This window comes from Aspergillus sydowii (assembly GCF_001890705.1).
Source record: "Aspergillus sydowii CBS 593.65 unplaced genomic scaffold ASPSYscaffold_1, whole genome shotgun sequence".
NCBI lineage: Eukaryota > Fungi > Ascomycota > Eurotiomycetes > Eurotiales > Aspergillaceae > Aspergillus > Aspergillus sydowii.
Genome location: NW_024467859.1, coordinates 3542931 through 3555097, shown reverse-complemented (window position 1 = coordinate 3555097; position 12167 = coordinate 3542931). Strand labels below are relative to the sequence as shown.

General features: G+C 50.9%; 4 protein-coding genes across 4 annotated transcripts; 1 reads left to right on the top strand and 3 right to left on the bottom strand.

Annotated features, from left to right (window-relative positions):
• Positions 1 to 310: 310 nt before the first annotated feature.
• ASPSYDRAFT_140015 (uncharacterized protein) lies at positions 311 to 3413 on the top strand (the record flags this gene model as incomplete). Its single annotated transcript, XM_040841002.1, has 2 exons — positions 311 to 1860; positions 1913 to 3413. The coding sequence occupies 2 exons, from the start codon at positions 311 to 313 to the stop codon at positions 3411 to 3413; spliced, it is 3051 nt and encodes a 1016-aa protein (XP_040708417.1).
• A 519-nt stretch (positions 3414 to 3932) lies between these two features.
• Positions 3933 to 5394, bottom strand: ASPSYDRAFT_26599 (TLC domain-containing protein; the record flags this gene model as incomplete). Its single annotated transcript, XM_040844297.1, has 3 exons — positions 3933 to 4403; positions 4477 to 5208; positions 5272 to 5394. 3 exons carry the CDS (start codon positions 5392 to 5394, stop codon positions 3933 to 3935), a joined length of 1326 nt encoding a protein of 441 aa, XP_040708416.1.
• Positions 5395 to 7874: 2480 nt separating this feature from the next.
• On the bottom strand, positions 7875 to 9515 carry ASPSYDRAFT_142626 (uncharacterized protein; the record flags this gene model as incomplete). Its single annotated transcript, XM_040841261.1, has 2 exons — positions 7875 to 9158; positions 9213 to 9515. 2 exons carry the CDS (start codon positions 9513 to 9515, stop codon positions 7875 to 7877), a joined length of 1587 nt encoding a protein of 528 aa, XP_040708415.1.
• On the bottom strand, positions 9320 to 10259 carry ASPSYDRAFT_335191 (uncharacterized protein). Its single transcript, XM_040845107.1, has one exon. It carries the CDS (start codon positions 10035 to 10037, stop codon positions 9567 to 9569), a length of 471 nt encoding a protein of 156 aa, XP_040708414.1. The 5' UTR covers positions 10038 to 10259; the 3' UTR covers positions 9320 to 9566.
• Between the last annotated feature and the right edge of the window lie 1908 nt (positions 10260 to 12167).

Genomic DNA, 12167 nt, shown 5'->3' with positions numbered 1-12167 from the left:
CAGGCAACGTTTGGAGTAATTTCTGTATATAAAAATCTCCACTTTGCGGGGTGAACAATGTCCTCCTCTCTTGGCAAATGCTACCTCCAAGCAGCCCGGTCCACTCCCACTCCGCGTTATCCGGAATGCAAGGCTGTTTGTATAATGGGATCGGCAAGGGAGGAGAACCGCCGCCGACCTTATTCTTGGCAAGACCGGTGGCACGGCACTACGGAGTATGTCCGTGCAAGTGCAATATATAACTCATGGGTTAGCCCTGAGAATTAAACGATGCGAGAAGCAGTGACCACCTAGTTCAAGTCAGAGGAAAATGGCCTCGCTTTCTGCGGCATCGGTTTGGCCAGGCTTCCTGCCTGACTGGACTAATCTCAATGTACTGCACCGCAACACTGAACCTCCTCGGGCACACTTCTACTCGTACCCTAATGAGGACGCAGCCCTTACGTTCAACCGCGAACAAAGTTACTTTCACAGCCTCAATGGTACCTGGAAGTTTCATTACGATGCATCGCCCTTCGAGGCCCCAATCTGGGACACAGCCAACGTCACTGATTGGGATGATATCGAAGTCCCTGGTCAATGGCAAATGCAGGGTTATGGGCGGCCGCAATATGTCAATATTGACTATCCCTTCCCTGTAACCCCGCCTAATGTCTCGTACGTGAATCCCACGGGCTCATACTGGCGCGAGTTTGAGGTCCCTGCCGACTGGGATGGTCAGCAAATTCGTCTCCGGTACGAGGGTGTGGACAGCGCATTTCATGTTTGGGTCAACGGCGAGGAGGTTGGATACAGCCAAGGCAGCCGCAACCCTACTGAATTTGATATTACGGATTACCTCTCATCAAACAAGACCAATACGCTTGCTACGCGGGTTTACCAGTGGTCTGACGGTTCATACATCGAGGACCAGGACCAATGGTGGCTTTCCGGCATCTTCAGAGATGTATACCTGATACCGTTCACCCGCTCGTCGATCACGGATTACTTTATCAGACCTGAGATTGACGACGGCTTTACTAGCGGCACACTGAAGGCAAACTTTACTGTCCAGGGTGAGCATGGGGAGCTGAACATCAAGGTCTTGACCCCTAGTGGAGATGTGCTTGACCAATGGTCCGGCTCTTCATCTAGTGGCTACTCAAAGAAGATCAAGGGCGAAGACTTTCACCTTTGGTCTGCAGAGACACCAAACCTGTATACTGTTTTGATCGAGTTCAATGGCCGCACAATTAGCCAAAAAGTTGGATTCCGCCGGGTCGAAATAAGCGGTTCCAACTTTCTTGTGAATGGCCAACCCATCATTATCTACGGCGTAAATCGCCACGAGCACAGTTCACTGTCAGGTCGAACAGTTCGATACGAGGACATGCGCGCAGACTTAATCCGAATGAAGCAATCTAACATCAACACGATTCGCACCGCCCACCAGCCTCACCACCCGTCATTCTTTGACGTTGCCGACGAACTGGGCTTCTACGTGATATCTGAAGCGGACCTCGAGTGTCATGGCTTTGGAAGCATTGAAGAGACCGAAGAACAAGCTGCATCGTGGACCTCTGATAACCCCGAATGGGAAGACGCGTATCTTGACAGGGCGAAACAGCTTATCGAACGCTACAAGAATCATGCCTCGATCATCATCTGGTCTCTCGGGAATGAGTGCTTCTACGGCCGTAACCAGGCTGCCATGTACAAGTGGATCAAGAACAGGGACTCGTCACGAATTGTGCACTACGAACAGGATCGAAAAGCTGAATCGGCGGATATCTACAGCAAAATGTACGCTTCACCGGACGAGATGCTGGAACACATGGCAAACCACACGGATAAAGCCCTAATTTTGTGCGAATTTGCACAGTGAGTACCCCCTGTTTGTCGTTGTCCAGCAAATGACTGATATCATGGATAGCGCCATGGGTAACGGACCCGGTGGATTAAAGGAATACATTACGCTATTCCGGACACACCCGCTTTCTCAAGGAGGCCTCGTCTGGGAATGGAACAACCACGGCTTGTTGAAAAAGGAGGGTGATCTCGAATACTATGCGTACGGTGGTGATTTCGGAGATGAACCCAACGACGCAGACTTCGTCATGGATGGTCTGACACTCTCAGACCATACCCCGATGCCCAGTCTGCTGCAATACGCAAAGATCATCCAGCCTGTCTCAGTTAATCTGACTGAAGACTCGACAAAGATGATCGTGACGAACCACTACGACTTTGTTGATCTCAGTGGCCTGGATGCCTCGTGGCATGTAGTCCAGGATGGCAAGACTACAGACTCTCAGAAGCTGGAACTACCCCGTGTTCCAGCTGGAGAAAACCGAACGGTGGAGTTACCGCTGGACCCTGGAACGCTCTCACAGGAAGCCTGGCTTACTGTCGAGTTCAAGCTAAAGGAGGACAAGGTATGGGCAGATAAGGGCCATGTTGTTGCCTGGGACCAGCTGCACCTCTCGGGTTCTTCCTCAGCTACCAAGCGCTCTACAGCACCCGTTATCACTCGCCAGTCCGGAATAGAAGTAGAGCAGGATAGAGCCAAGCTCAAGGTCACAGCTGGGCAATCAACCTTTGGATTCGATCTCCTCCAAGGGAACGTCACATGGGAAGCCAATGGCGTGAATCTCTTCCAGCGCGGGCCAGAACTCTCCTTCTACCGCGCAATGACTCAAAACGATGAAGGCCAATCCGGTAACGAGGCGGAGTGGGAAGAGACTTGGGTCGGGACTATGACAACACAAGTCCGCGACGTGACCTGGACAAACTCCAACAACGAACTCATCGTGCACTTCAAGGTCCGCGTCGCACCCAAGGTTCTGGAATGGGGCGTCGAAGCGGACCTCGTTTACACCATCAGCACTAAATCCGACGAACCTTCTCTGCATGTTCACGCCTCCGGCGAGTTCGTCGGCAAAAACACCCCCGACGTTGTGCCCCGTATCGGCCTGATGACCGTCCTCCCCTCCGATTTCAGCTCAGTGGCCTGGTTCGGGCGCGGGCCTGGTGAAAACTACAAGGACTCAAAGGAGGCATGCCGCTTCGGCGAATACTCCGCAACCGTCGAAGAACTATTCACGTACTACGACTACCCGCAGGAAAACGGTAACCGTGAGGACCTGCGGTGGTTGCAGGTTTCGAACAAGGATGGCGGAGTAACTCTTGATGCGCGTCGTGCAGAGGAGAGCGGCGATGCCTATTTCAGCTTCACGGCCTCTAGATACATGCCGATCGACTTGAACAATGCGAAGCACCCGTTTGACTTGAAGCCACTAGACATGACGGTGCTTTGGTTGGACTATGATAACCACGGTCTGGGGTCAGCGAGCGTGGGACCGCAGCCGTTCGAGCAGTATCGGTGCAAGACGGAGCCATTTGACTTTGCTTTCGAGCTTAGTCTTCGATCTTGAAAATATTCTTTAATTATGATGGCTTAACGCAGCGGTTTGCGGGTAATGGCTGGGGTGTCTGGATCTCCCTCGAAGACTCTGTCCAGCACGATGGCCACTACGATGGCATGGGTTTGGGAAATACTAGACCCGTAGTCGGCAGGCTTTGACATTAACATTAGTATTATTAAGAAACGGTAATAGGTACCTAATCTAGTAGCTACCTAATTCCACCTAAATGCTTCTTCATGAATCATCGCTATATCCATTTAAGTGCGCCTTTTCTGGCGCAATACAAACCAAAGATGGTACAAGGAAGAAGTAAAAAAGTGCACGCCGAGTTTGATAACAACGACCAGCACATGCAATAAACTCTAGTGGCAGGGACAAATGATGTCCGTAGTGGCGCTTTAAAGCGACATTATATCAGCAACTCCTGGTTGGTACGCTCGCATGAGCGAATGTCCTTATATGCAGTCAACCAATCCTGAATAAATGCGCGGTGGGAGCCAGGGCCCATTATTGGGCAGATTTGCGGCATTACCGTTTGACTGGCTGCCCGTTGACCATGACCTGCGGTGTCTTTTTCTCCGCATTGACCGAGCGTGCCGTCAGGGACGCCTGCTCGGTACCAGTAGCAACAGCCGCGGAGCTGCTGGCTGCCTGGTTGAGCTCCTCTTCCTCCTCCTCATCTTCATCATCACTACGCTCATCCTTCTTGACTGAAGTGAAGAGGTAGTTCTTGAGGATACGCAAGATCAGGAACAGCCAGAAAGCGTTCACAGCTTGCAAGCTGGCAAGCAGGGCAAACGTAATGTACTGACTGATCCAGCACTTGTACTGCTGGGTTTCCCAATTCAACTCGAAGGGTCCAACAGTTCGGAACTCGGTAAGAACAGCCCAAAGGAATTTGAGGTTTAGTACATGGCGAAGATAGATCCAGACGAAAACGAAAAACCCGAAGTACGGAGCAGTGATGTAAGCGTCGATGTAGTTGAGTGTTTTGGAGGTCTAGATGCATGATTAGCGCAAGTCCCCCGGAGTATTGAGCACGAATAAGGGAATGCCAGGTAGATGGACGTACCGCGAGGAAGAAATCCGACACGTCATGAGTGATATAGACAGCAAGACCGATGTATGTGAAGTGGAACCTGTAGCTCAGCGCAATAAGGGCGAGAGTGATAATGTGGTGTCCAACGAGCTCCTTGAAGTCCTTTCGTGGCTTCTCCAACTGCAGAAGGAGAACGATAGCTTGCTGCGCCCAGTAACTGGCCTGGAGCAGGTAATAGGCCTTGAAAAGACCTTCGTGTGACCGATGGGGAAACCCTTCGAACATGGCAGTTGTATTAAAGTACCAGATGTTGGTGCGGCTCATAACGTAAAGACCGAAGGGACCGAAGATGGCAAAATAGATGGCGGTATACACTTGCTCCATGAACCGGGCCGTTTTACCCTTTCCGCGGATTCCACAGAATGCGGCCAGAGGACGGATCATGCGCTGCATCAGAAACTCACGCGTGAAAGAGAGAACGACCGTGTAAAAGCAGCAGAAAGCAATATCCTTCGGACCTTTACCGTACATAATCGGACCGCCAGGAGTTTTCGGAGGCTCGGGATAAGAGAGGAAGATGGCGGAGTGCATCGGATTCGACGTCGTTGGGTTGACCGCATACGCTAGAAGGAGAACCGCCATTATAACCAGTGGAAGCACCCAGGTATGCTTAAGGCATAAATCCTTGAAGCTGCGGAGATATGATCGGCTTCTGCGACGCTTCGAATGCGGCTTGGACGACTTCTCCGATGTGGATTGAACGACCTGGGAGCAGGTAAGCTTCTGACAAGAGAGATAGTGTCGATGGAATTCCCGTAGCGCTCATACATTGTCCCATTGCGGTGGCTTTGCATCAACTGGGCTGACCTCGTTCATGGTAGACATCGCCGGAGCGCTAGTGTCCCCCCGAATGTCAGCGCCAAGGTTGCTCGACTTGCGCGCGCGGCCCATGATAATGTAATGCGAGAGGTGTTTTCCGCAGAAGAATGACGGGTAATATGTTCTCCCAATGGAAATTATATTCGGAAAAACGGCGTCCCTCAACGGCTCGGAGTACGTGGCGTATGGACGGCGCTCGAACCGAGGCAAGCTGGAGTCGGCAGCGCGGAGGGGAAGAAGTGCGAGAGAAGACGAGAGCAATAATACACCAACAAGAAGAGAAAAGAAGAATTCGAAATATGGACAGACACGAATCGAAGAGCGACAATAAAAGGAGGGACGTCTGGGGTCGTACAGTGGCGCTGATGTCAAGCTGAGAGAAAAGGAATCCAGGGGTTCATCTTTTTTTCTCGCCGGATCACGTTGGCTTCTGGCTGTGGCACTTGGCACCATCGCGCCCACTCCACTGCCTCCCCCACATTCATCTTTCTGCATCGACTCGCGGTCCAGTCACCGCCCTCCTATCTTGCCCAGATCGCCGTCGCTGTCCAGGACCCATCGCGCTATCCTTAGTCCATTCAAGCAATCCGCCGAACAACTCGGATGAATTTTGTCCGAAGAGCTTCGCTACCGTGCTGACTGCACTGAAGAATGGGCCTTTTGTCTGGAGGCAATATACGAAAGAGGACAACATTGCGAACTCTTGCCAATACGGCTTCGGCCTATTCCTCGTGGTCGATGTTGTCAATTCTAGAGAAGGAAAGAAATCTAAAGCTCGTTTACTTTCGCGAATCGTGACATCTACCGTCGGAGCTTAGTCTGATACACTAAATAACCCTATTTTCAGCAAAGGCAACGGGTGAGAGACCACTGCGAGATGGAAGGCCACTCCACTCAACCGACTGAAGTGTAAAAAAAGTTGACTGCGTAAATTGCAAACTCGTTGAAACTTCGTCTTGTTATCCCCGTCATTACGGGATTTAGCTGGCTAATCCGATGTCGATTACTGGCCGCAGTTTGCGGTATGCGCCGTTCAGTGTGCAATAGTTGCGTGTTTCCTTGTCCCGGTACTACCGAACTCGCTAGTATACTCACCGGGTACGCATGGGTGGAGGAAGGAATCTGGCACTCGGAGATGGTGGTAGTTCACCCGGCCACCAATCCCAATTCAGTTCCCCCTGTATGACCTTGCTGCGGCCAGCGAATTTGCTCCTGTCGATCCAGTATGATGGTCGACATTGAGATTTAGATTTTGGATAGAGGTAGTAGGATTTGACCCCTGCAGCGAATCCAACCCATGTCGACTGGAGCGAGCGGCTACGGCACAAAAGTAATAAATATCTCATCTGAAGCGGTTCGGCTGTGGCCTCCTCCCGTTTCCATCCACATATGTGGTTTTCGCTTGAAGATATCGTCGTCCCGATCGCTCCGAATAGCTTTGAGATAGCGCCTCTCAAATACCGAAAGACACTTCGTTTGTTGCGCATATCCACTAATTCACGTATCCATCGCCTGCAACTGGAATAATTTGGCCGAGTGCAGGTCCAAATATGAATTCATGACAACATGGTGGGCTGACGGCGTCTGCGGTGGTCGGAAAGATTGAATAGGACACTGCTTGCTAAATCTCAGATGTGCGCGAGTGTTGTAGAGTATACGTGGTAAACGGATGCTATGGAAGAAATAGCATGTTAGTCTGGAAGCCGTTGAGGCCGTCTCTGATTTCTTTTGGCCGAATGAACCAACACCGATTGAGGCTTCAAGTGATCACTTACCTTTATAAACACAACCAATTGTTTTGCTCCCTTCTTCTATTCTTTGCTCAGATTTCCCCTTCGAATTGCTCGACTTTTATCCTGGCCATCAGAGCGATCAACGGAGACGAGACTTCAAGCTCCGAGTTTGCATCTTATGACCTGGGAAAGGCAGATTGGAGATAAAGGACATCACTCCAAAAGCACTATTTCAATGAGACGGTAGTCAAGGCAAGTAATCTACAGACCCTGAGTTATTGCAAACCAGTATCACCCTAACTCTTCGTTAGTTTACACGACTAGGCGTAGAAGTCGACATGGAATTTCCATCCCGGTGACGGCTATTGCTTTACTTGAATATTCCGAGGATTGCCAATGATTCTATTTCGGAACTCGTTCCTCAGCACCTATGTACGTACTCCGAAATACCCCATGGGCAGGCCAGATTTCTCCGCATACAAAGAACTATCGGCCTCCCGACTCCGATGAAATTGCTTGATAGCCGTCTCGGAGTGGCATTTCCGATTTATGGCGCCTCTCTCAAAAGCCGCCTATACTAGTCGATCATTCTCCGCATAAGCTGATTATACAAGCGCGTTTCACGTTGTGTGGGTATATGATTTCATCGACCACTAATCATGAACAAACTGCGCCAGCTACAGGTCTGCCGACAATGGACGAGCTGAATCAATCAAGAGTGAGACTCCTTCCATTCTTCTATATTGTAACTTACATTTATTCTTTATTCTAAGGTATATGAATGGCGTATGAATCTAAAAGCATCAGTTCAAAAACACATCACTCAGCAGCAGGTTTGGACTCCTTTTTAGCCCTCAGCCTTTCTCCGATAACATGCTTCCGCTCTTTCCTGAGGTTCCTGGCGTATCTCACGCCGAAACCATGTTCAAACACCTCCTTGATCTCCTCCAAGACCAGTCCCGAGACTTCTGGGTAGAAGAAATAGATCAAGATATAACTAACACCGCAGATCCCCGCGTAGAAGCCAAACGTACCAGCCATGGTCATGGCATTGGTCATTGACAGGAAAGTGCTAGAAACAATGACGTTACTCGCCCAGGATGAACAAGTCATCCACATCGTTCCCATGGCTCGCACTTCCAGAGGGAAAAAGTCTGCACTCATCCAGGCCGTGTTGCCGACAGATACGCCGTAGAATATCACGAACCAGATAATAAATACCAATACCACAATCGCGGGTGCGGTCACCTTTTGGGGTGCGATGTCAGTCGCATTGACGTCGACATGGATGAAGCTGAAGGCCACTGAAACGGCTATCAAGCCAGTAGACATTCCCCAAACAGTGGATAGAAGCAGGCGTCGACGGCCAAGACGATCAACCAGGACCATGTTGACAAACGTCATTATGAAATTGGTCCCCGCAACCACAAGACCGACAGCTGTCGGGCTGGTGAAACCGACCAGAGAAAAGATAGTGGAAGAGTAGTACATCAGGGTGTTGAATCCAGAGATTTGCGAGAGGACCATCAAGCCGCAAGCACAGAGGAGGGCTCGGAAGTTGCTGGGGACAGTATGCATCCGTACAATTTTTGCCCAACCTCCCTCATCTCCGCTAATGGCGCGTGCTTCCTCACATCCAGCCTCGATAGAAGCAAGTACGGCCTCAATTTGAACATCAGTGGCACCATTATACAGTTTGCGCAGGACTGCACGAGCCTCCTCGATTCGTCCTTTATAAACAAGATGGCGAGGAGATTCGGGGCAGAACGGCATCAGACCAGCCATGATAATGGGAGGCAGGCCACCGAGACCGACCATAACCCGCCATCCATGCGGCACACTAGCAAAGGCAGCGCCGATGGCATAAGCGATGACCTGGCCTCCGGTAATCGACACATTGTTCAAACCGATAAGGCGTCCGCGGGCCTTGGACGGGGCGATTTCTGCGACGTAAAGAGGTACAATCATGGCGGCCGAGCCCACACCGAATCCAACAATGACACGGCCTACAGCCATCTGCGCAATCGTGTATGCAGCGCCCTGGAGAACTGCACCAATTACGAAAAGGACGCTACCCAGGTAAATTGCGGTTTTACGACCCCACTCGTAATATTGTCAGAATACGGCTTCGCTATGCTGAAGGGGGATAGAACGTACCCTATCAGCGGTGTTTCCAGCAAAAATCGCACCAAAAAAGGCGCCTCCAGAGCAGAGAGATGTGATAAGTTCCTTTTCGGAGCTTGTAAGGTGGCGGCCCCCAAGGGCATCTTTGATATAAACTAGGACGGCCGAAATGATACCAGTATCATACCCGAAGAGCATACCAGCAATTGAGGCAGAGAGGGCCACCATCCAGACGTAAGGACTAATAGGGATGTCATCAACGTCGGCAGCGACTGTGGCTTCAACAGCGGCGGCCTTGTCGACGGACTCGATATGGTCTCCTGCCTTCATGTCCATATCGTCAATGCTCTCCCTCTTCTCAAAGTCGTCGTTCGCCATGGTTGCGAATTAGGAAAGAACCAGTCTTTTAAGGAAAGTAAAAGCAAAAGGGTTGGTAAGAGGAAAGGTTGGAATCGAATAGTAGGTTGAACCGTTGATGAGGACGGACATACCGCAACAACATCCAACCTCGCTGCCCGCAGCGCCGTATATATATGCAATGCTGGACCCCCAAACAGTGGGATGCTGCAAATCGTCCCCCAAAGTGAGTGGTCCGCCCCGTCCTACCCAAATGGGTAATTTGTGAGTAGTGGATCGACACAGCCAATGAACGGAGCACCCCCGACTCAATAGCCGAAAGTGCGGAGAGACCACGCGAAATCCGGGGAAAGTTTCCCTTCTGTCTCCAGGCGGCAGGCCATCTCCAAGCCGTCTCCAGTCCACCTTCCGCTCTAGCCCGCTTTCAGCAAAGTGTGCCACGCTATCATCAACACCCAGCGAATCCCAGCGAGGTATCGTGTGGCTTCTTTTCGTCATCATCTCGTCTGGATTGGCCCCAGAGATTCAGCAAGGCCGCCGATCCTCGTCTTTCCCCGGGGGGCTGCCCGGGGGCTGTTTGGAGTCTGGGGTCTGTCCACTGGGGGAGATTTCCTCCGCTGCGAGCCCTCCACACGACAGACGATTGACGTTTTACAGCACATACTCGACCGTCTCCTATTTCTCTTGAAAAGCAATTAATATGCTAGTGAAAAAACATCGATTATACCTTTATTGATGTCGGACAAGTGAGAGAATGGAAGAATAAACAGAGATAACGGAGGAAGGCCGAGGCCAACAAAGAAGACGGGATAGATTACCCCATGGGAAAATAAACACTGCCTCAACAGACGACAAGAAAAGCAAGCATGATGGCGGGCGACGCTACACCTAGGTGAGCCGTCGCCAAGCCCGAATCTGTGCAGTTATCATGACCTTGAGGTGAGAATGAGATTCGCAGAATCTCCAACCTGTGACGCCATTACGGCGGGTTTTGTTTATCGACCAACTAAAGCTTTGGGAATTATACGCGACCTCCGGAGCACTGCAGAATGCTGTGGAATATCCCTGACATGTACTCCGCAGAAGATGCATGTATGTTGGCGCGGCAGGGGGATACCACGAGAGCAAGGAAATGGCAGGGCCTCCGTTGATCCAACGTCACCGACCCGAGTGTCAACCTCTCCTCGTAGAACGCCTCAGTTTCAGACATCGGTGTGGGGCAAATTATCCTTGGGCGTCAATTCTCTCAACCACCGGGCTTCGAGGAGAGAGCCGTGGTATTTTCCAACCCAGTCATTTCGCTTTTTCGCCAGGGAGGTGGCGTGATAGAATCCAACTACGCAGCAAAGCAAAGGAACCTCAGGATTGATCATGGGGAAGCATAAAAAGCGAGGCTGACAGTAAGTTGTGCCACATTTTCTAACACGGTATATGGGGTAGCCTTGTAAGGCCTTATGGACACGGCTTTCGAACTCGGTTCATCTTCGGCTCACTTTCACGATATACACATTTCAATCAGACGTAACCGGGGGCGCAGGTCAACAGTTGCCGAGCCTTGTACACATCCAAATACCCAAGACTAGCTCCGAAGAGGCCGCAACTTGTTGATCGGCCTGGCTCTTCAACTTCATTTCCCGTGTTCTGATTCCCGAGAAGCCCCCGACACTGAGCAGGCGCCACACCCATTAGTGGAGAAGCAGATACCGAATGTCTGCCTTCAAAAAGGAAGATATCAGCTTCAGCGTCATTGACCTGGTTCGGTCAAGCTGTGGGGTCCGTGCCGTGCCGAGGGAACTGGTACTACCGTATACGTCGTATAACACATCCCATGCGGGTCAAGCCATGGAAACTATTCCTTGTTTTCCCTACATAACTTCACCGATCATGACACCGGGCTTCTCTTCATGGACTGGCGAGCTGATAGACCCATAGGGCAAGGGCAGTCAGTGCGGTTGGCTTTTTCGACAACCGGGGAGGAGTTTAGGTAAATTATGTCAGTTGTCGACGTCCAATTGTACTCCTCGCTGCTTTCAAATACCGCCGGTAGCCTGGGGTCCCAATATAATGTTGCCACGGGCTTTAACGTAACAACAGCCTGGGAGCCACGGATGCCCAATTACTATACTAAGAGCAGGAACCAGGGTCCTATTCGGCGTCACTTTTCGTCGCCCACGCCAAGTACCGCAGACCGAAAGGAGCTGGATTGACTAAACAGGGTAAGGTTACTTTCCTATTCAGCCAAGAACGGAATTCGTCGGCTGTTGATATAGGGGTCGACGAGGCTGGCGGTCTTTGACTGAAAGTTAGACTCCGGTTGCCCCCCTGGTCGTGCACTCGATGGAAATTTCATGATTTCTTCATCATCTCCATCTACCCTTGGTACTTCAAGTTAGTTATGATAGGAGGAAGTCGAGACTTCACTTCTAGCACCTGTGCCACTTTCTCCAGACAGACATAAGAATGCTCAACATGCGCTCACGCGGCAACGAGGATAGACGCAGCAATGCACAGGGGCCAACTTGACATCTCACAGGAGGGTACACGAAACATTGGCTTCGCTCGGCCGAACCAGTATTATTCTTTTTCAAAATTCGTTGAACCCCAGTCACAATCTCTTCGTCTGTCCCAACG